The following is a 23,357-nucleotide window of genomic DNA, read 5'->3' on the forward strand; positions in this document are numbered from 1 at the left end:
CCTTGCGCTTGCTAGGCAAGTGTTCTACCACTGAGCTAAATCCCCAACCCCAGAGGTGTGGTTCTAAGACCTGGGTATCCCTGGAGTGCTGTGTGGCTGAAATCTGTGTTCTCATTTGAATCCTTCCTGGGAAGCGAATCCCTTCTGCTTGGGAACTGAACTGCCTGGCCCCTGAGTGCAAGTGTATCTGGATGTAGCTTTAGAACTGGCACCTCTGTCCCCAATATTCCCCTCATCGGTTTGCATTCCACATCTACCTGTTGGCTTTGGTGCGTTCAAGGGACTGTTAGGACCCTAGCCTCCCTTGGGGAATTGTCTACAAGACCTCTCTCATCTCCTGTTCTGGAGATGTCTGGGAACTCCCAGGAGCCTCCACTGTGTGGGGCAAGGGTACCAAAGGTGAGATTAGCAGTGGGAATCGTACTTGGCTTTGGGATGTTTTCATGGGTTTCCCAGAGCAGGGTCCATCCTGAAGGGGGTTATGAAGAGACCGTTTTCTCAGTGTGGATGCTGTGAGGATGGATGGCTAAGCAAAGGCAGAGACTGCCGGTTTACTACTTGACTCTAGAAAGTTCCATAAGCAAACGAAGATAGCAGAGCTCACCTTGGAGAGCAGCCCTGCTGGGCAAGGAGGGAAACAGGGAAATTGAGTTACAGAGATTGCAGAGCACAGCTGGACACCACTACATAGGGTTAGTGTGGAGAGCTGTGAGGAGGCCTTGGTGTCTGTCAGGCTCTGTCCTTCCCACCGAGCCACCCTTCGGCTCCCTTATCCCCTAGCTGCATCTCCAGGGTCAACCCTGGCCAGTCTTACTTTCACGGCCCTGGAGCGTAAGCCAAGCCTTTACTTGATTCTTTTCTCCTAAAGTTCAGCTTTGTTTTTTGCCCCAGCCAAGGCTTCTAAGAAAGCAACCTAAAACCAGCTCCCGTCCGGTTCTTGCAGGCTGGGTGCGGGCATCTGCCTTGCCAGCACAGGTGGCCTGAGGACAAGGTAGCAAATGAACCAGTTGTCCTCAGTCCTAGGGGACCAAGCCAGCCTCGTCACCTTCTGGGAGAATAATGGCCCCCTTTCTGCCTGAGCTGGACTGGCCCAGGTCCTGGGCACCAGCCCCTGAGGGATGGACACAAATGCCCCACCTGCTCAGGTCAGAGCAAATCATAGACATCATCAGTCTACACAGTAGCAGGCCCAAGCTGCAGGCACGACAGATTCTGTCTGGTTCTGTGCTCTGTAACGTCCCCAGAGTCCACCCTGACCCCCAGCACACAACTGACACCTGAGACTGCAGGTCATAGGAAATGGCTGATGCTGGCAGGACAGAATTTCCACTTGGCCCACAAGCTGGGGCCCACTCTGCTGGAAGCGGCTGGTCCCAGGAGCTTTACTTGGCCCTCTGATTCTTTGTACCTTGTTACTGATCAGCTTAGCCCTGGGTATTGGGACCCTACTGGAGCTGGGTCATACTGCAGCTTTGCTGGCTTCTGTCCCCCTGGCCAGACTTGAGGAGAGCCTCTGGTTGGTTGGGGTTGCCTGTGGTAGAAGCTGTGGTTTTCTGAGAGGAAAGCTTCTCTGTGGTGGGTGCTGTAGATCTGGAAATGGAGCCTTTTTGTCTCTTATGTGCTGTGTGTCTCTGAGTAGCACAGTCCCTCTCTAGCCAGGCCCAGCAGTCAGCCAGTGGCCTGTTCAGCCTAGAACACACCTAGTCCTGCCCAAGATGGGCTAGTGAGACCTACCTGTTAGATTTCTGCAAGAAAGCAGCCACTAGGTAGGAAAATGGAGGGTTTGTTCTGGATAGGGTACAGCCCAGAGGTGACCCTGCAAAGCCCTGGGTCTCCTGGCCTTGGAGAATAGCCCTCAGCAGCCCTGAGCACTAGTTTATAGCCTCCAAGTCCCAGTGAGCCTCATGGCCATCCCGAGGGTCCCCATTACCTCCTTTAGGAGGCAAAGAAGATTAGGACAAAGGCTTGGAGGGCTTTGCAGGCTAGGCTTAGCTGGCAGCCTCCACACCTAGATTTCCTCCCGTCCCTGTTCAGCGGCTTTTTGTCTGGAGCCCATAGTGTGTAAATAGGGAGGCGCCAGATGGCTCTTTTTTTGTTCTCTTGGTGCCTTGGAGGGTACACTGGGAATGAGGGACCATTAATGTTACCACCTCCTTCCAGTCTGTGTCACCTTGATAGTACTGCTGCTCAGTAGACATCACCATTGCCAGCCTTGACCCTGTCCAGCCTTGCAGGTAGAAAATACATATATATATATATATATATATATATATATATATATATATATATATATACACACACACACACACACACACACACACATATATATATATATATATATATATATATATATATATATATATAAAATAAATTTTTTTTTTTCCTGGAAGCACAGTTAGTGACAGGCAAGGGAAACTGGTGTAGGCTGTCTAATAGCTCTCCCTAAGGCCCTTGCAATTAAGCAAATGGTGTAGGTCTGGAAGGAGATGCCTACCCTTTGTATAAGCAGAGCATGGCTGCTCCTTCCTAGAAAAAGACCTCATAAAGGGCATGGGAGACACCTTAGACAGGCCTCCACAGCTGGTCTTCATTTCCAAGAAGTGTTTCAGGGAGGCCAAAGGAGCAGTCAACTCTGCAGGGGTCTTAAAGAATCAGTCAGGGATAAGAAGATGGGGTGGGGACCTACAGGGCCTGCTGTTATGGAGCCTGTGATCCATCAGGGTACCCAGGTACTTGGCTCTGAGGCCCTGAGGAGCAGTGGGGGAGAAGGCACTGGGGTTCTGCCCTTTCCCGGTCTCTGACTCTTTAGGACCCTCTGGCGTCCTCTTTCCTGCTCCCCCTCTCCTGGCTGTGCTCGAACCCCTTCCCCACCCTGGTGCTGCCATCCATCCTCTCCCTAGCCGCTTTGCCCTGCCTCCTGCCCAGCCTCTGCTACCCAGGAAGAGTTAAGCTACACGCTCTGCCAGCTCTGCAGACTGTTTGGAATAGTTTAAATGCTTTGACACTGGGTCTGTACAGGATGGCAGAGAGGCAGTTTACTGGGTAATTCATATGCAAAACTGCACTATAAATTTCCAAGCTGTCTCAGTTGCCGTGGCACCACGAAGCATTTCTCCACGTACAGTACAGTATTTCTGCCATCTTTGTTTGCATTGCAGTGAGTCATCAAAAGTCTGTCTTGCACCAACACCCGGAGCCGTGCATTCCTCTGGCACCAACGCGCCACTGTTTTTAAAGCTGGGGCTGGGAGCTGGCATTTACTTCAGCTCCCAAATCAAAGGCGGCTATTCATTCCCGAGAGCTGCCTGGATGTTCGTCTGCATCCGGCTGCTTCATTGAGATGCTGCGCGCTGCCCGGGAGAGCCGGCCTGGGTGCAGCTGAGCTGCGGCCGCCGAGCCCAGCGCCCAGCTCTCTGCCACCCCCACCCCTCCTGCAGGGCTCCTCACACCCTCCCCACCTCAGGGTTCCTTGCTGCATTCCCCGAGCAGCTGGCGGGCCGGCGTGCGGGAGCCTGCTGCCAGGCTGAGCGGGCAGTGTCTGCCGCCGGCCACAGCCGCTAAAGGTAGGTCTTTCCTTTCCGGTTAGTGCCTGCGGGCCAGCCCAGCAACTTCTCTGCAGCGGGGGCACTGCGGGACGCCCCGGCGCTGCGCCCACCTGCCCAACTCCTGGCGCAGGGTGGCTCCGCCCTCCTCTCCAGCCACCCGGCGCCTCTGCGGCCGCCCGCACTTTCCTCCGCGGGACACAGCGGCCCTTTGTGCGGCTCTGCAGAGTTGGGCCAGGGCCTGCGCCTTCTCCGGCCACCCCCACCCGCCGCCGGCAGAGTCCTGTGCTGATAAACAGTGGCAGCCTGCCCCCACCCCTGCCCCCTGGCGGGTTTAGTCCTGAGACCCTTCTAGTTACCTGGGCTGGGACCAAGCCAGCAGGGATTGGCCAGTTTTGGAAGTGGGGCGGAGGGAGGGCGCACAGGCTGCTCTGCGACAGGCGCCAACTCCTTTTGCATCCCTGAGGGCGCTCAGGACCTGGGTCCGGGTTTGGGAGCTGCCAGGAAGCACGGAGTGCACCCATAGCCCTTCCACCCGGCAGATAGAGGTCTGTCCCCAAGGGAAGAGTGGAAGAAGGAGCCCACAGAGTTCTCCCGGCCTTCGTCCACCTTCCTAATGCTCCTCGTCCCTCCTTGTCTCGTCCGTCAGACGAAGCTTGAAGCTGAGCAAGGGATATCGGAGGGGGGGCAGCTGCTCTGCAGTTCTCAGAGTGCCCTCCGCAGGCTGCTCAGCAGGCAAAGAGAGTAAACAAGCCTGAAACTAAAGCCCTCCCTGCTCCGGGACGTCCTTCCCAGGGAAGGCTGCAGAGTGAGGGGCTTCTTGGCTCAGGGAACTTTTTCCCTCTAGAGAGGAGTCCCTGAGATCACTCACGGGCTCCGTCCTTAACCCCTCACATCCCAACCAGTAGGTGACTTGTCTGTCCAGTTCACTCCTGTCTTGTTCTCTGGAGGCTTCAGGCCTCTCTGTCCAGTGTCCTTTGCAGAGATGGGAGAGTGAAGCCCTGCCCTCAGAAATGTTGGGAGCAGTTCATGGGTGCTGTGGATGGGGTAGGTGACAGAGGTCTTCTTGCCTGTGTAGGGGCTCAGGATCATTGTGTTGTGCTTCCAAGCCAGGATCTGGATTCTGAGCACCCCACCCCCTAATCCCTTCTTGAGGGGTGGGTGTTCTAGCTAGGGAGAGTGCCTGAGCAAGGCACTGTCCTTTACCTTGTCAGAGACTGGGAGCTGGTTACTAAATGGGGTGGGGACATCTGGCAGTTAATTAACCACAGTGTGTTCCCCCCAACAGATGTGCCTCTTCCAGTCTGTCCCACGCTAAGTCTGAAGCCCACCCACCACGGCACCCGCCATGTCTCAGATGCTGCACATCGAGATCCCCAACTTTGGGAACACAGTGCTTGGCTGTCTGAATGAACAGCGCCTGCTGGGCCTCTACTGTGATGTGTCCATTGTGGTCAAGGGCCAGGCCTTCAAGGCCCACCGTGCAGTCCTGGCCGCCAGCAGCCTCTATTTCCGAGACCTCTTTAGTGGTAATAGCAAGAGTGCATTTGAGCTGCCAGGCACTGTGCCGCCTGCCTGCTTCCAGCAGATTCTGTCCTTCTGCTACACAGGCAAGCTCACCATGGCGGCCAGTGAGCAGCTCGTGGTCATGTACACAGCAGGCTTCCTGCAGATCCAGCACATCGTTGAGCGGGGCACAGACCTTATGTTCAAGGTGAGCTCACCCCACTGTGACTCGCAGACCGCCATGATCGAGGATGCCAGCTCAGAGCCCCAAAGTCCCTGCAACCAGCTGCAACCGGCCACTGCTGCCTATGTCGCATCCCCTTCTGTGCCCATCCCACTTCTGACCCGTGTAAAGCATGAAGCTATGGAGATGCCACCTGCCACTGGCCCGGGCCTGGCTTCTAAGCGCCCCCTGGAGACGGGCCCTCGAGATGGTGTGGCAGTAGCTACAGGTACTGCAGGGACGCCTGGCACAGCCCCTCTGAAGCTGCCTCGAGTCTCCTACTACGGAGTGCCGAGCCTGGCCACTCTTATCCCCAGCATCCAGCAGGTACCCTATCCCCAGGGGGAGCGGACCAGTCCTGGGGCCAGCAGCCTGCCCACCACAGACAGCCCCACCTCCTACCACAACGAGGAGGATGAGGAAGATGACGAGGCCTATGATACCATGGTGGAGGAGCAGTATGGCCAGATGTACATTAAGGCCACAGGAAACTATGCAGGTAACACGTAGCAGGGCCTGGCACTATGCCACCCTTGCAAACAGCCTACAGAGGGCATGTTGCATAGAGGGCCTGTATGATGATTGCAGCCTGGTGTAGAAGGGCACTATGCTGGGGCTGGAAAAGTTAGGCCGAAGCTCGGACCCTTTGCATTAGATGATAGACACTAGTCTGCCAGAGTTGCAGCGTCGTGTGCAGTTTCTGCCTGGCATTGAACACATGAAAGAGCTGAAGGTCTTTGGCCCAGGAGTCCCCTTAGGTTTATTGAGTCTTACACTCTTGTAGAAGTACTTCAGAATGGGGCTCTGGCCCTCCTGGGTCTGTGTAGATAGCTTCTGTTTCCTTTTCATGGGGAGGACTGGTAGCTGGTTTTCTCCTGATAACAAGATATGTGCTAGCCACTGAATTGGTCAGGGAGGGCAGGCCCACTCCAGGGAACCCACCAATGTGCAGGAAATCACCAATCTGTAGGGTCTTTCACCTCTCTGACCGTCAGTTAGGAGGCCAGGGAAGGACCAAAGACCCTTTGTTCCCCAACCCCAGGGCTTGGAGGTTTCTCTAGTGTAGGGGCTGTTACTCCTTTTGACACTGTATTGACGGCTGGACACAACTCTGCAATGGGGTCAAGGCAGAATCAGTGTGGGCCGAGGGCAGGGGATGCTCACTGGGATTCCACAGAGCCAGGAAAGGATCCAATCTCTACTCATCCCTCAGGACCATCCTTGCACAGCCCCTGCCTCCCTAGGGTGACCCTGGCTATGGACTGTTGGGGGAGTGGAACATAGCAAAATGTATCCGGTATCCTGTGTGTTGAACCTGCTGTTCCACGCTCAGCCAGTCAGACTCCATCCGTAACCTTGCACAGACAGCCCAGTTGCTTCAACAGGTTTTCTGAGGAGCCAGTTGGACAGTGCCCTTGGAAGGTTTTGCAGAGCTGGCATGTGTAGGGTGGGAACAGGAGGCTGGGCAGCTCTCAGCCATCCTTCATCAGGCCAGTCCAACACTTCAGCTCTCTTGGTTCACAGATAGTTCCCAGTTTTAAGGGCTGTGGGGCAGGGACCTCACCCAGGCTGTTTTGTGGGGCCTTGGGTGTCAGGAGGGAATCATGCATGACCCATTTTGTAGTAATGGGGTGTACTGGAAGACAGACAGGCTGCGGTATTGGCCCTGCTGTCAGCCCCTGTGCACGGTCTAGGTTTCCTTGTGTCTTTCTCTTTAGCAGGCCTGTAAGTGGGGCAGAGAAGGGGGTGTATAATTTCTTGGTTAAAATCTAGGTTATTGGTGATGACGTTGCTACCCTGGGCGTGCTTGGGAAGGGAGCCATGGGATGAGCAGGTAGGGAAGACCTGACCCCTGATCATGGAGCTGCAGGCTCCCTGGGTCTGGCTTTGTCTGGGGATAGCCTCATGCCCACCACCTGGGGCTGATTGCCCATTGCTCCTTGTTTAGGTAAGATGCCTAAATCTGATGGGCTCTGGACTGTTCTCAGGTGCTCCTACAAAGAGTCATGATGACTTCAGTTTCCCAAGAGAGGGGCTAGCCAGTGCTACTCAGGAACCCACAGTCTGCTGTCCATTGTGTGCCCTATACTGTGATGGTGCTGTCCACTGTGAGCCCTGTGTGTAATGGCTGCTAGGACCCCCTTGCCACCCTGTTCTTTAGGACCTGTTCCCAGTATGCGTTGCTGTACTGCTCAGAACAGTACCCTCTCTAAAACCAGGCATGATGATCCACGCTGTAATTCTAGCACTAGGAGGTGGAGGCAGGAGGTTCAGAACTTCAAGGTTATTGGCTGCATAGGGAGTTGGAGGCCAGCCTGGGACACATTAGACCCTGTCTTAACTTCCTCCCTAAATAATGCGTCACCCTCGTAACCCAGCCCCGCTGTGCCTTGAGCCATTTTTGTCCCCTCCCTCTGACTCCTGTTCTGATCTTAGTTGTCTGGGCATTGCTGTAAGAAGTGAGGCCACTGAGAAGCTCTGTGACAGGACAGCTCCACCCTCTGAGGCTTACTGTCTCAGTTCACACAGCAGGATACCCATCTCTGCTTCCTGCCCACCCCACTTATCTCAACCTACACAGGGTGGCCCTTCTCGTGCCCAAGACTTATGTAGCAGGGCAGCGGGTACAGGAACCTGCTCCCGGCTCCTGCTGTCCTGGCAATGGGCACTTGGGATATTCATGCTGTCATAGAGGGAGAACGAAAGAGGACAGGCAGAAGATGTCCAATGTCACTCCCCTTGGGCTGCTGGTAAGCCCTCTCCAGAAGTAAAGCACACACACGGGTACACTCTGGAGCTCCCCAAGCTAGAGAGATTGTCACCTGTCTGCCTCAGTGTGTCAGTGGCCAGCGCTTCAAGAGCAGGAGACTGATGCACCAGTCCTGGATCCCACATAGCCAAGGATGCAGACAGAGCCACAGCCCAAGCCACTTCCCCCTCCTCCCTCCCCCGACCTATCCTTCCCTGACACAGGAAGCTTATCTGAGCTCTCAGGGCTCCAGGCTGGTCATGTTGTCTACACACACACAGTGAGCCCGAGAGCGAGAGGCCACCTTAGTCACAGCAGCAGGCCCAGTGGGGCAGCGTGGGATCTGGTGTGGGGAGACCAAGGACCCTGGTTGTGCTCAGGTTCTACTCCCAAGGCCTTCTGTTCATAGCTTCCAGGGGGCAGATCTGACTCCCCCGACTCCTTTAGAGGTAGGCATGCTGCTGCTTCACTTTCTGGGGACCACGAATAGTTACTGAGCTGTGGTGGGGTCAAGGTCATGCAAATTAAGGAGATTCCCATGATGGGGCAGGATGAGGATTAGGGTAGTTAGACAAGAGAGCATGGCAGTGACTAGCACCAGCAGGCATCCTTGTCCTGTCTCATGGGAATTCCTGACCCAGGCCACCGAGCTCCCCATGCTCTGCCTTCCCCTAACCCTTCAGTAGGCATTGGTGGCAAGGCCAGCTCCTCTCTGCCCTGGAAAATGCTTAGTTGTTGCTGCCAGCTGCTGCTCTCTAGAAGTCTGAGACAAAGCCCTGCCTGGTGTTTATGCCATCTCCCTTCTGAGGGCACCCACTCCTGGGTTCTGCCCATTCTCCTGACTCTATTCCTTGAGACAGGAGAATTGGTATCCATCTCTGTGGGCCGCCATGTGAGGGCTGCCTAAATTGAGGGGAAGTTGGGGCTGCTCACAGAGCCCTCACCCACTGTCTCCACTATCCCCACTCCTTGACATGGATGGACAAAATTGGGAGCTGTCCCGGCACATAGTGGCATGATTATCCTGACTCTGCCCACTGAAATCAGGAGACCCACAAGGTGGTGCTTGGTGTTTGAAAGGGGAGCAGTGGCAGATTGCTACCATAGGTCTGTGTGGAACACAGTGAGACCCGTGTGGTCATTTGGGGCTTCAACCATCCCGTACCTGAGCTAGCTGGGCTGCCCAGACCTGCACAGAGCCAATGTGGTGAGGAGGACTCCTGTTTGGTAGTCTTGCTTACTGTCTCCCAATTTTCCTAGCATGATACAGTTTATGGAAAGACTCTCCTGCATGGCTAGCTGGCATAGTTCCTCTTAGAGAGTGTCCCAGCCACAGCTCCCCAAGAGAAGGGAGAGGGGCTGGATTAGGGTGTTAAGACTGCAGATGCCCCACTGATCACTCTTGGCCTGGACAGGGACATATAGTCCATTGAGGGACCCAACAGGGGTGCTTTTATACCTGGTTTGGGCAGGGTGGAGACAAAGAAAAGTCAGTGTAAGTAGGGGCCCTGCTGCTTGCTGCAGGAGGATCTCCTTCCCATTTAAAGGGCAATACCTTGCAGTTGGGGCTAAGTGAAGGCGGTGCTGGCCCATATGACTGTCCCAGTAAGATGGCTGCCCTGAGGTTTCTTGGACACCCACCTTGGTGGCCTCCTCGGTTGTCCTAGCCCTGGCTTTGGCAGGGTTCTTCCCAACAGCTTCCTTGGTTGAATCCTTGAATCCTGAACTTCCTGCTTAGGCGATTGTCTGGTTTTGTTGAGACAAGGTCTCACTGTGTAGCCCTGGCTGCCTATGCCTCCTGTTTCAGCCTCCCAAGTATTGAGGTTATAGATATAAACTATCATGTTCATCACCTTAAGCCAGCTTTTTTCCCCCAAGATTTATTTATTTTTCTTAATAACTTATTTATTTTTTATTTTATGTGCATTGGTGTTTTGCCTGCGCGTATGTCTGTGTGAGGGTGTTGGATCCCCTGGAACAGACAGTTGTGAGCTGCCATGTGGGTGCTAGGAATTGAACCTGGGTCCTCTGGATGAGCAGTCAGTCCTCTTAACCACTGAGGAATCTTAGCCTCTTTTTATTTTTTAAAATTATGTGTCTCTGTGTGGGCATGTGCACATTAGCATGAAGAAACCAGAGGCATCCAGTCACCATGGAGCTAGAGTGACAGGCAGTTGTGAATGGCCTGAAATGAGTGTTGGGAATTACACATTCTTAACCTCTGAGCATCTCTTCTGCCAATTGAGCCAGTTTTGAGGTGTGGCTTTCACACATGCGTTTGAATTCAGTGGTGGCACACTGCTCCCCTGGAGCACAGCTCTGTCCCCTGGAATCTCGTCCCTCTGCCCGTGTCCCTGGGTGTACTCTTGGCTGTCTTGATGAGTTGTTGTTCTCCATGTGGGTGGGCTGGGCTCTCATCAGTGTGCTGCCAGTCTCATGTCCCTGTCGCTCTTTCCGCCTCCTTTTTAATGTTTAGATTTATTTTGTGTGTATGAGTGTTTTGCTTGTGTGTATGTGTGTATACCAGTGCATGCCTGGTACCCACAGAAATCAGAAGAGTGTATTGGATGCCCTAGAAGTAGAGTTAAGGATGGTTGTGAGCCACCATGTGGGTGCTGGGAGTTGAACCTGGGTCTTCTGCAAGAGCAGCCAGTGCTCTTAACCAAAGAACCATTTCCCCAGCCCTTTATCGGGGCTTTTTTTGTTTTTTGTTTTTGTTTTTTTGTTTGTTTGTTTGTTTTGTTTTGGGTTTCTCTGTAGCTTTGGAGGCTGTCCTGGAACTCGCTTTGTAGACCAGGCTGGCCTCGAACTCACAGAGATCCACCTGCCTCTGCCTCCTGAGTGCTGAGATTATAGGCCTGCGCCACCACCGCCCGGCCCTGGTTCCCTTTTGTGTGAGATGTAAGGTAAGCAGAGAGTTTGTTTTTTTCCATATGGATGTTGGAATTGTACTGAATTCACACCTTTGAGAGGGCTTGTTCTGGAGTTCTGTTTCTGCCAAATCCCCTGCTGGAGAGTAACTGTAGTTTTAAATAAGTCCCCATGTCAGGTGTGAAGCCCTTTGTGTTTTCCTATTCAAAACTATTTTGCTATCCTATCCTTTATTGGTGTCTGTAGGGCTCAGGAGGGCAGAATGGGCAGGACCCCCCTCTGTGACAAGAGCTTCTGATCCCTGTCCTGCACCCTGTTGCTCTGCCCCTCTGTGGCCTCTGGTTCCCAGTCAGTTCATACACAGCAGATTTGCTTAGGTAGAGCCTGTGGGCTGTGGCCATCACTCCTGAAATTGTTGCAGCTCAATGGTTTGGGGTCATTCCCAATCATGCAGCCATCACCGCAAACAAGTAGAAGATGGTTCTCCTCCAAAAACCCTATACCATGTAACGGTCACCTTATTTTATTTCAGACCCAGAGCCTTCTAGTGTCAAGACTTTAGTGACGCCAGCTTCCTACATTTGACATCAAGAGTCATTAGTACTAAAGGACAGAGAGAGACTTCATTTTTTTTCTCGAGGATTAAGATTCCACTCTAAGGATGTACCGTGCTTTTCCTGAAGGTTTCGAATGAGTTCATGGATGTTTAATGTTAGTTCACAGAAGCTGTGAGCAGGAAGTGTGTGCAGCAGCCCAAGGAGGCTGTGTTCTCCTGTGTTGGGCTACGGACCTGAAGTGTGGTTTAATTCTCTGCTTTTGTGAGTACCCTTCCAGTCTTTTTAGAAACAAAGCCGGTCTTGTATGTTGGCCTTACGCCTACCACCTTGTGCTCCAAGTCCCAGGCCGTACAGAGGTTCTCTGGAATGTCACATACCCCTGCCTGCTGTGCTGGGACAGCATTTCGCTGCCTCTTTTCCAACCTTAAGGATCTCTTCACTTCTGGGTCTCCATGCTAGAGGGGGTGGTAAGAGTACACATAGGTTTTGAGAACAAAACCTTCGCCTTTGCCCCAAGGCAGGTTAGCTGAGGGTATGTAAGGCGGCCTTGCCTCCTTCCCTGATGGAGTTTCCTCCCGTGATGATTTCTGTTAGTGGCTGTTCCCATGTTGACCCATCCTTGCGTTCTTGGTTGGCATTAACTGCCTTATTGTAACACAATACAGTGACTACACTGTCCTAAGGTCTGGTTTGCCAGCTTTTCTGGAGAAAGTTCACATGTGTCCCCGAAAGCTGCTGATCTGTTTCTTTTATCTATTTGTCTGTTTGTCTGTTTGATTGTCTGAGACAAGGTCTCTTAGCCCTGCCTGACCTCCAACTCACCGTCTAGACCGAACTGGCCTCGGACTGAAGAGCTGGGACTTAAGTTGTGTCTCACCTGGCCTCACTCAGAAGCTGGGAAATGCTGGCCTTACACTGCTTTTCTCCATTGTTTTTAAAATTGTGTTTCTTTTTTTAATTTTATTTTTTATTCTTTGAGACAGGATTTCACTTTGTAGCTCTGGCTGTCCTGGAACTCCCTATATAGACCAGGTTGGCCTTGAACTCACAGAGCTCTCCTGCCTCTGCTTCCCAAGACTTTTTTTCTAAGATTTACTTATTTATTCATTCATTTATTTACACACATACACACACACACACACACACACACACACACACACACACACACACATATATAGGTTTTTTTTTTTTTTTTGAGACAGGGTCTCTCTGTGTAACAGGCCTCGCTCTCCTGGAACTCTCATTGTAGACTAGGCTGGCCTCAAACTCACAGAGATCCATCTGCCTCTGCCTCCCAAATGCTGGGATTAAAGGTGTGCGCCACCACCGCCTGACAATTTATTTTTAAGTTGTGTGTACTTGAATGTACTTTGGTGGGCGGAGATGTTATATCCCCTGGAGTTGGAGTTAGAGGTAGCTGTGATCCGGTAAGTGACGTGGGTGCTGGGAACTAGACTCAGATATTCTAAAAGAGCAATAAGCACTCTTTTTTAAAAAAATATAATTTATTTACTTTTATTTTATTTTATTTGCATTGGTGTTTTGCTGCATGTATGACTGTGTGAGGATGTCAAATCTTGAGTTACAGTTATGAGCTTCCATGTGGGTGCTGGGACTTGAACCCAGGTCCTCTGGAAGAGCAGTCAGTGCTCTTAACCACTGAGCCATCTCTCCAGCCCCCTCCTTTATTTTTTTTTTTTGAGAGAGCTCATATAAGTTTGATGGCACTTCCTGCTTAATGTGTGGGTAGGATTGTGTCACTGGTGAGCCCACTCAAGCCTGGCGTTCGTTGCTCTTAATTGTGGGAAGGCTTTACATTTCCAATTTGTTTTAATTGCCAGTGTATTACCAATTACAATATCCTTTAATTACCAATATGACTTTAGATATAAAACCATTCAGATTTTGTCCCTTTCATCTTGTTCCTGTCATGCTAATTTGTGTATTTCATGGACTTTATCCATCTCCAACGTCTAATTTGGTGTTAACAGCTCCACTCCAGCCTCCTTCCCGTTTTCATTTCTCCTCCTCCTCCTCCCCCTAGGAAGGGAACCCAAGGCCTCGCTCACACTAAGCACGTGCTCCACCCCTGGACGACACACCTGTAGCTCCGGTTGTCTTAGTTACTAACACACTGTTAGCTCATCTCCCACTATTAACTCCCCTGGCTGAAGCACACTTCTTGTAGATGGTGGATGGGCTGGGTGTACATTTTTAGTTTAATTCTGTCTGACACCGGGCCTTGTGTTGCGGTAGGTGTTGGGTTCAGCCTGCCATCGTGCTGCGGCTGCTTGCTCTTGTTCCTTCTGGTGCTCCCCGCCTATCTCCCCCCCAGACATTCCCTGGCATTCCTTTGCTGTCTGCTGTTGGCTCTGGCTGTTGCTACAGCTCTGAGCTGGCACCTGTGTCTTGTAGTACACTGCTGTCCTGCCCAGCTCACCTCCTCCCTGCATTCTCCTGTTGGCCACTGTGGTCACACTGCCTTTCTCTGTGCAGCGAATCTTGAAATGGGTTATTATTTTTACCTTAAATGGCTGGTTATGATTTGTCCTTCCTCTCTTTAGTAACTTTTGGCATTATATGAGTAAAAGCTACTCTCTGGAATAGAGTTCTCTGAGGCTAAGCAAATTGATAGATACCAGGAGTTCTAGGAGCCGCTCCCCAGCGGAGTCTCACAGTGGAGATGCAGGCCGGTATCCTTTCTCATCCAGCTCTCTTGGCCCCTCAAAGGCATCTCTTTAATTTTGTCTCTTGGCAACCACAATCTGTTTTATGTCATATAAATGGGAACCCTAAGCATCCTGTACCTTTAGAGCATTACACAGCTGAGGTTCAGTCAAGTGGGGTGTATTAGTGGTTCAGCTTGTGCCGTAGAGTCATACCTGTTTGAGGTTTGGTCACATGGTGTATGTAAAGGTTTGTTCTTTCTATGGCTAAGCGTGTCTCCTTGTATTGCAGTTAGTCCTTAGGTCGTGTGTACACTGCCCCGTAGTGGCATTAGGATTTTAGTGATGACAAGTCAGTCTGGGAGAGGTGAGTGGACATAGCTTTGTTTTTGTCTAGGCGCCCCTTCTCGTCCTAATCCTTGAGAAAGATTAGAGTTTCCATCTGGCATTACTTTCTTTTTGCTGGAGGATTGGTCTCAATGGCTGTCAGCATTCAGCCAGTGATGAATTCTGAAAAATTAGAAATTATCTTTAGATTACCTTTCATGGTGGGCCCCACTTGTAATCCTTGGTAGGAGGATCTCTGTGAGTTTGAGGCCAGCCTGATCTATCTACATAGTGAGTTCCAGAATAGCCAGGCTATGTAGAGAGACCCTGTCTCAAATAAAATGAAAACCATACCTCACTGAGGTGTAATTTACACAGTCTTTACATGTGTTTTCTGTACAGTTTGTTGTAGCCCTTAGTTTCGAAGGCTGCTTTTGCTGGAAGTGATATCCTAGGTTGGTCAAACCTGCTTGTGGTAGTGTTTATCCAAATGCCCACCTGTCTTTCTAGACTACCTTCTGCATCTCCCCTGCACTCCAGTGACAGCCATGGTGGTACCATAGGCCCTGTTTGTTAATTGACTATTTAGCTCTTTTCTCTTCTCTAGACTGTAGGTAAGATGAGTTACTCCTGCCCATGGAGCTTCCTTTCTGCAGCTCCGTCTTGTCCTCTGGAATAGCTCCCTCATTTGTTAATAGCGCTCCTGTCATGCTTAACCTAAGTAAGCAGTTAAACCCGTGTCTGCCAATGTCAGCATCTTGTCACTCCTGGCTCTGCTCTCATTGGTTGATTTTTCTTCTTTCTGTGGTTCTCCAGATCTTTTAATTTGTTTGTTTGTTTGAGACAGGGTTTCTCTGTGTAGCCCTGACTGTCCTGGAACTCATTCTGTAGACCAGGCTGGCCTTGAACTCACAGAGATCCGCCTGCCTCTGCCTCCCCAGTGCTGGAATTAAAGGCATGCGCCACTGCTGCTGGCTACATCTTTTAATTTTTAAGTAGATGCTAGACATTGTAGGTGTTGAGCGTCTGCAATATGCTGTCTCTTTAGTGGTGTCACATTTTTAATAGTCAAACATAGCTTCAGACATCCTCATATTTAAATACTTTGTCCCCCCCCCCCCCTTTTTTGTTTTTGTTGAGATAGAGTGTTACTCCAGGTTGTCCTAGAACTCACTTATATAGCTTAGGCCTTCCAGCCTTTCAAGTGCTACATAATAGGCATGAGCCACTGTGCCCAGCTTGTTCACCATGTAGCCTTGACTGGCCTGGAACTTGCAGAGATCTGCTTGCTTCTACTGGGATGGAAGGCATGCACCACCATATTTTGCTAACCTAGCAACTTTATCAGACATTTCTTGTTTATATTCTTGTTGATTGGTGGTTGTTGTTGTTTTTTCCTCCTTCGGAGACAGGGTTTCCCTGTGTAGCTTTGCGCCTTTCCTGGAACTCACTTGGTAGCCCAGGCTGGCCGCAAACACACAGAGACCCGCCTGGCTCTGCCTCCCAAGTGGTTGGTTTGGGGTCTCTTGTAGCTCAGGCTGGCCTCAAACTTCCTATACATGCAAGGATGTCCTTGAACTCCTGAACACCCCCCTCCCCCTCACCTCCTAAGTGGTTGGGATTTCAGGCATAGGCCACCATTCCCAGCTTTTCAGACATGTTATGTTATAAACCTGTCTTCGACTTCTCCCCTCCCTCCCTCTGTCCCTCTGTCCTTCCGTCCTTCCCTTCCCTCCCCTCCCTTTTCTCCCTCTCCTTTCTTCTTTGTTTCCAGTGTTAGGAACCCAGGGTCTCACACATGCTAAGCAAGCACGTTGCAATTGAGCTGCACCCACAAAATGTAATTTTGATATAAAGTTAGTTAAAATGTCATGCTTTTATGTGCTATTTGAAGAACTGTTTCCCATCTTAAGGTTAATATGATGTCCTGTCGTGTTTGTAAAGAATGAAAGCTCTTTAACTTGAAGTTGTTTCAAACTCACCTAAAAGTTATAAGATGAGTTCTGAGCTGCATGCTTCTGCCCTTGCAGCCACTGTTTGCCACACGGGCCCCTTCATTCCTCTCACTGCAGACACCATTGCCTCGGCAGTACACCCTCACACAGTCACCCTGTTCATCGAGTCTCTGTCCTCCTCTCTGTGGTCTGGTCTAGGCATTTGCAGCCCCCAGGCCCCCAGGCCATTCGCTTCAGTCCAGGCTGGCTTCACAGTCTGTCTACCAGGCACTGTTAGCCTGGGAGAGGAGGTCAGTTCCTTTGGAAGCCATCCTCCGGGATGGGGCCAGGGCCTGTCTGCAGTTTCGCAGAGCCCTGCTCTCTGTGCCTTCACATCTGTCCAGGTGAAGCCACTGTCCCCCCCTCGAGGGCACAGCAGCTGCCCGTGTGTAGGCAGCCTCCCTTGCTGTGGTGGTGCTGGGCACGGCTTGCTTTCCTTGTCGCTGGAGTGACTGCTAGCACCACCCAGCCTACAGCTAGCAGCCTGTACCATAGTTTCCCACTGACACAGCCTGTGCTGACTTGTTCTCTTCCTTCCTCTGTGCCTGTGGTTTATTTATCATATACATACCTAATTTGGGGGGCGGGGTGTATTTTTGAGACAGGGTTTCTCTGGGTAGCCCTGGCTGTCCTAGAAGCTCTGTAGACCAGGCTGGCCTGGAGATCATCCTGTCTCTGCCTTCTAAGTGAGTGCTGGGACTAAAGGTGTGCACCGCCATGCCAGACTATTTACCATATTTTTTTTCTTTTTTGAGCTGGGGATCGAACCCAGGGCCTTGCACTTGCTAGGCAAGCGTTCTACCACTGAGCTAAATCCCCCAAACCCTCCCCCACCTTTTTTTTTTGAGACAGAGTTTCTCTGTGTAGCTTTGGAGCCTGTCTTGGAACTCATTCTGTAGATAGACCAGGCTGGCCTTGAACTCACAGACATCCGCCTGCCTCTGCCTCCTGAGTGCCGGGATTAAAGGCGGGAGCCATCACTGCCCGGCCTTACCATATTTTTTAAAAAAGCATTTTCTTACTGCCTTATTCAGCAAGAACATTCCAGGTTCATTTGACCCCTCCTGATGGTGACCCCAGAATTAGTTGTTTGTAACTTTCAGTGGAGACCGAGTTTCCTTCCTTCCCCCTTCCCTTCCTCCCTCTCTCCTTTTCTCTCTTCTTCTCTCCCTCTCCTCCTCCCTTCTTCCCTTTTCCTTTCTTCCCCTATTCTCTTCCTCTCTCCCCTTCCTCCCTTCTTTTCTTGTAACTCTTAAGTGGTGTCCCACTGAGCCATGCTCCAGGGGTGTGTAGGAATGAAGATCTTGAGGCTGGGTTTATCCACTACTGTTGAGCTTGCTCAACAGTGTTCTCTTTGTCTGCCTGTCATATGTCTGTCCGTCTCTCGTTCTAGCCATCAGACCAGCCTGGGAATATACTGAGACCCTGGGGGAGGGGTGAGAGATGAACAGCAAACTCAGGAATTAGAGCTGTTGTCTCTAAAGCCTTCTGTCTGTCTGTCTGTCTGTCTGTCACATCCTCCTCTAATGATAGGATTTACTCTCTTTCCTGGAACTCACTGTGTAGACCAGGCTGACCTCAAATGTCCTCAAATGTACAGAAACCCATCTGCCTCTGTCTCCTGAGTGCTGGAATTGAAGTTACCTCTTTTTTTTTTTTTTTTTTCTTCTTCTTCTTGAGACAGGGTTTCTCTGTGTAGCCTTGGCTGTCCTGGAACTCACTCTGTAGACCAGGCTGGCCTCGAACTCATAGAAATCTGGCCTGCCTCTGTCCCCAAGTGCTGAGATTTAAGGTGTGTGTCACCACCTCCCGGCTCCAAGTTACCTCTTAAAGGCACACTCATGTCTGAGTGTGGCCTGGCCCTGGATTCTGGGTTTGTACTTTACCTGCCACTTTGTCACTTGTTATTGAGAGGGACATTTTACACACCCCCATGCCAGTATCTGTGAACTGTAAACACTTAGTTCAAGCTTTGCTGCCCCATTGATTTGTTTATCCCGAGGCCCGTGTACCGCTTCCTTTCTCTGCTAAATCGTTCAGGCTGTTTGTTCCCTTCACCCTTGACCTTGGCCTGACCTTGGCCTCATTTTCAAGTACTGTTGAATATCAGGGTGCCAACTGCCTCTCACAAGAGCAACCTGGATGCTGAGGTCTCATGGACGCCTTCAGTCCAGCTATGGCCACCTGATGTCCTGGGTTTCCTCATAATGCTCTGCGATCCTCCATTACATTGATTCCTGGAAATCCGTTTCTTGTCTTAATTACATGATGTTGAAGTTTCTCTGTAGTTGTGTGTTGCTCTTGAAAATATATAGAAACAAATTGGGTGACACATTTTCTGATTTGCTCGACTGGATTACCTGCAGTTTCCTTTGGGTTGTCTGTGTGTAATCATGTCCTCCACTAACCCTGACTCATTCCCTCCCCCTCCCCCTCCCTCTTCCTTCCTCTCCTTCCAACCCAGGGCCCCAGGAATGTCAGGCAAGTACTCCATCACTGAGCCACCCACAAATTTACTTGTTTATATATTTAGACAAGTATTCAGTATGTATCCCTGGCTAGCCTTGAACTTGCGATCCTTCTGCCTCAGCCTCCCAAATATGGCAATTACAGGTGCATGGTACCACATTTAGCTTGCTCTTGTCCTTTTTGCTTCTTTCCATCATTTTTTTCTTTCTTTTTAACAGTATAGCCTTGAACTCACAATGGAGCTGAGGTTGACCTTGAACTTCTGCTTCTCCTCCACCTAAGTGCCTGCGTTTCAGGCATGCACCATCACACCTGATTGATATGGTGATGGAGACTGAGCTCAGGGCTCTGTGCATGCTGGGCAAGCCCTCCACCAATTGAGCCCCAGCTCCAGCCCATGAGTTCATGACTGATGTTAACCTCTGTGTTCCTTTTCTTGCCTTGTGGCATTATCTAGGACTTGTTGTATCCTTCTTGTTCCCCAATTCAGGGAAAGCTTTGGCTACCTCAGCCTCACTTGTGCAGGCCACTCTAGGCTTGCTGTGATATGGTTTTATTGTTTTGTTTTTTATCAAATTAAGGATATTTCTCTTTTTTCCCCTTGACTAAGATTTTTTCCCCCCATAAATAAGCTGAAATTTGACAAAAGCTTTTTGGTTTTTTCCCTAACCATAACCGAGGTAGTAGCTTATAGAAGGGAGGGTTTGTTTGGACTTAGAGTTCCAGAGGGAGACTATTATAGCAGGGGTTCGGGGTGAGGCATGGCAGCAGGTGGCCCTGGGACAGGAAATGGAGAGTTCACATCCTCAACCACAAGCATGAAGAGGCCAAACTGGAAGTAGGGCAAACCTACAAACCCTTAAAGCCTGCCCCGTGATGTGCTCCCTCCAACCAGACCACCAGCCGAAGACTGGTGCTGGAACACTTGAGTCCACGGGGAACATTCCCATTCAGACCATCACACTGCTTAATGCTGGGTGCAGTGGGCATCCTCACCATGTGTGGACATCCTAGAGGGCACACTGCAAAGTGAAGGTTGAGACTATGTCACTGAGTAGTGTGATCTTAAGGGATTGCTGGCCTGTGTTCAGCTTTCACAGATGAGGCATCTTCATACAGAACACACCTGTGTGTGAGTTTCCTCTTGTGCTTTCTTAATTTTTTAAAAAAATATATACTTTATTTTTATTTTATGTGCATTGGTGTTTTGCCAGCAGGTATGTCTGTGTGTGGGTATCAGATCTCTGGAACTGGAGTCACAGACAGTTATGAGCTGTCATGTCGGTGCTGGGAATTGGACCTAGGTCCTCTAGAAGAGCAATCAGTGCGCTTAACCACTGATCCATCCCCTCAGCCCGTGTTTTATTAGTTTTATTTACTTTTTGTTGCTATTGTTATTTTTGAGACAAGGTTTTATTATGTAGATCCTGGGTATCCTGGAACTTGCTGTGTAAACCAGGTTGGCCTAGAACTCACAGGGGTTTGCCTGCTTCTACTCCAAGTGCTGAGATTAAAGACATGTAATACTATACCTTGCCTTGTACTGTTAATTTTAGAAGAACTTCGTATTCCTGGGATGAAGTCACCCTAACTGTGAGGTAGCATCCTTCCATATCCTCAGGATCTGACTTGCTAGTTTCATCTTTCAGAAAGAACCTTTTAAGGAGTCTTTTTCTGCCCCACCAGTCAGTTCCCACATAATGACATGAAGACTTAATATTAATTATGAAAGCTTGACCTTAGGCTTGTTTCTAACTAGCTCTTATAACTTAAATTAACCCATTTATATTAATCTATGTTCTTCCATGTGGCCCATGGCTGTTACCTTTCCTCCTGCACATCTTGCTTGTTCTGCACTTCCTGGCATCCCCTATGTTCCTAGATTCCTCCTCCTCTTCCTTTTTCTCCCCAGAAATCCCGCCTATCCTCTTCTGTCTAGCTCTTGGCCATTTCGCTCTTTGTTACACCAATCAGAAGGCACCTTAGGCAGAAACACATCTTTACAGTGTGAACAAATGTTCTGTAACAGGGCCGCAGGCATGAGAGCTCAGTGGGGATGAATGGCCAGCAACCGCTGGAGCAAGGAAGTTGATAGTCACATCTGAGCCCACAGCCCCAAAGATATGTTAAAAGTGACCCTGCCTTCAGCTGTCTCCAGCTGTGGAACTGAGACACAGCCATAGCGTGCGGCTCCTGGATCCCAGAATGTAGAGATCCAAAAGCAAGGCATACAGGTAGGTTGAGCCAGCAGCCTGGTGTCATGGTTTGAATGAGAAATGTTCCCTAGGCCATATTTTCTATGTGTGTGCCCCCCTAGAACTAGCTCTATATATAGACCAGGCTGGCCTTGAACTCACAGAGATCTGCCTGCTTCTGCCTCCCAAGTGCTGGGTTTAAAGCCGCAGCCCACTACTGCCAGGCATAAGTTGCATCTTTTAATAGACTTTCCAGCTACATCTATGTTCACTTTTACTGGCATGAAGTTCCACATACTCTCAAGAGCTTAATGTCTGACAGGCCCGTTACTGTGTCTGCCCCACACTATGCAAAGACCGTGGGTGGCCATCAGCTCAGATTTTATGCTATTCATCTCTTCTATATCTCTCCCCTGCACAGGATCTGCTTTTTGCCTAACTTTTTTGTATTAGTGTCACATATATATATATTAGAGTGTATGGGTGTGTGTGTGTGTGTGCATGTGACGACATGGCTCATGTATAGAGATGAGAAAATAATTCGTAGAAGTTGGTTCTCTCCTGGGGATCAAACTTGGGGCATCCAGCTTAGCAATAGGCACCTTTACCCACTGAGCCATCTCACGGGCCCTACATGGGTTTGTTGGTTTATTTATGTTTAAGATAGGATGGATCTCACTGCGTAGCTTTAACTTATTTGAAGTTCACTATGTAAATCAGGCTGGCCTGAAACTCAAAAAGACCTATTTGCCTGTTGAGATTAAAGGCATGCACTTCTATGCCTTGCTTGCTATATTAATATGTTTTAATATCAGTTTACAAAACCAAAAATTAGGGGCTAGAGAGATGGCTCAATGTTTAAGCACATGGCTGCTCTTCTAGAGGAACCAGGTTCAATTCCCAGAACCCACATGATGGCTCACCATCATCAATAATTCTAAGGGTACAGGCATACACATGGTGAACTATCATAGATGTGGGCAAAATACCCATACACATAAAACAATTTAAAAAATTTAAACTCCAAAATAAGTAATAAAATAAAACTAGCTCCATTCTGTTAGGCCTGTGAGCCATGCTGCTTTGGGGTGGAGCCTGGTGCTCCCACACTACCCTGAATGCCAGGTGGGGCTCCACATGATGCCAGGTCCTTACCACAACATATTTTGATGTGCCCTATTGTCTTTATTATAATCCCCATAAATATCTTTTCTGATGTATGACCCCTCCTCACCCCCCACCCCCACCCTTCCAGGGCTCTTGGGTTTATGGTATTGCTTGATTTCCAAGCAAGTTCAGAATTAGGCTCATCTTAGCAAACTGAATCCTGTGTGGTCCTGGAGTGCACTCAGACCTTCTCCTCTCTCTGGAGTTTGTGGAGACTTGCTTGCTGCTGCCCTACTTAGTCCCAAATGTGCTGAGAGGAGGTTACATGGGCTGCCTTATAAGCTGCACCCAGGCTCAAGGCAGAGCTGGGAGTTCTTCCAGGTTGGCCTGGTCTTGGGCAGGCACAGAGACAGTGAGTGACTCTTGAGTTCCTGCTGCTGTCTTGCTGGCTGTCCTGGGTGCATGTTAATCCCAGGCTTGTTTTCCTGTTGTGAAATAGACCTGCTAAGCTGGGCAGCCTTTTTACTGCCTCCTGGTCTGATACTTGCTTAGTTCCTGGCTCTCCTCTATGTGCTGTGTACCTGAACTGCTTTTCTGCCTCCTGCTTTCAACCTGCCTTTATCTTGTGACAGGTTTCACTGTGTTGCACAATGCCATCCTTTCCCCTCCCTCCTGGGTCACTGGAACCCAGAGTGCCAGTCAGTACCCCAGCTCCTAGGTTTCAGTCATTGGAGTACATGGCCCATTCATTTCCTGTATCAACCTTCTTGTTAGGGTTTAATCCATACTGACCCTGACCCTTCCTGGGCCTTCCTTTTTTTTTTTTTTTTTCTCCTCCTCTTTTGCATTAATCAAGTTTCCTGTTTTCTGTGAATAAGGCCTGGAAGTTTTTATGCTGTCCTTTTAAGAGCAGATGATCTCAGCAGCCTTGCATTAGGAGTTTACAGACTTGGGGCATTTACCACCCACCTTGCATCACAAAGCGTTTCTGCCCAGGAGCCTCCCACACCTGTTGCTCTGTGGCTGCTCTGGCGTGTTTAATTCTGTGAGCAGTTTAAACTCCATTCAGCGTGTTGTTTTAGAAGTAGCTTTCTCGAGCCTCCCTGTGCATTTATCTTTATAGTACCCTCCATATCCCCCCCCACACACAC

The 23,357-nt window shown here is 50.1% G+C and overlaps 1 protein-coding gene across 2 annotated transcripts in view; it reads left to right on the forward strand.

The window, feature by feature from the left end:
• The first annotated feature begins 3,273 nt into the window (after nt 1–3,273).
• Nucleotides 3,274–23,357, forward strand: part of Nacc2 (NACC family member 2) — a 32,233-nt gene continuing 12,149 nt past the window's right edge. Inside the window, exons 1-2 of one of the 2 annotated variants that reach the window (XM_036185673.1) lie at nt 3,274–3,563; nt 4,831–5,770. In XM_036185673.1, the coding sequence (XP_036041566.1) occupies nt 4,891–5,770 (880 nt within the window). In that variant the 5' untranslated portion in view covers nt 3,274–3,563; nt 4,831–4,890. Of the gene's footprint in view, nt 3,564–4,022; nt 4,091–4,830; nt 5,771–23,357 lie in introns of those variants that run through there. The other variant, XM_036185674.1, reaches the window with a different exon arrangement.

The sequence above is a fragment of the Onychomys torridus genome, chromosome 4 (assembly GCF_903995425.1).
Source record: "Onychomys torridus chromosome 4, mOncTor1.1, whole genome shotgun sequence".
Taxonomy (NCBI): domain Eukaryota; kingdom Metazoa; phylum Chordata; class Mammalia; order Rodentia; family Cricetidae; genus Onychomys; species Onychomys torridus.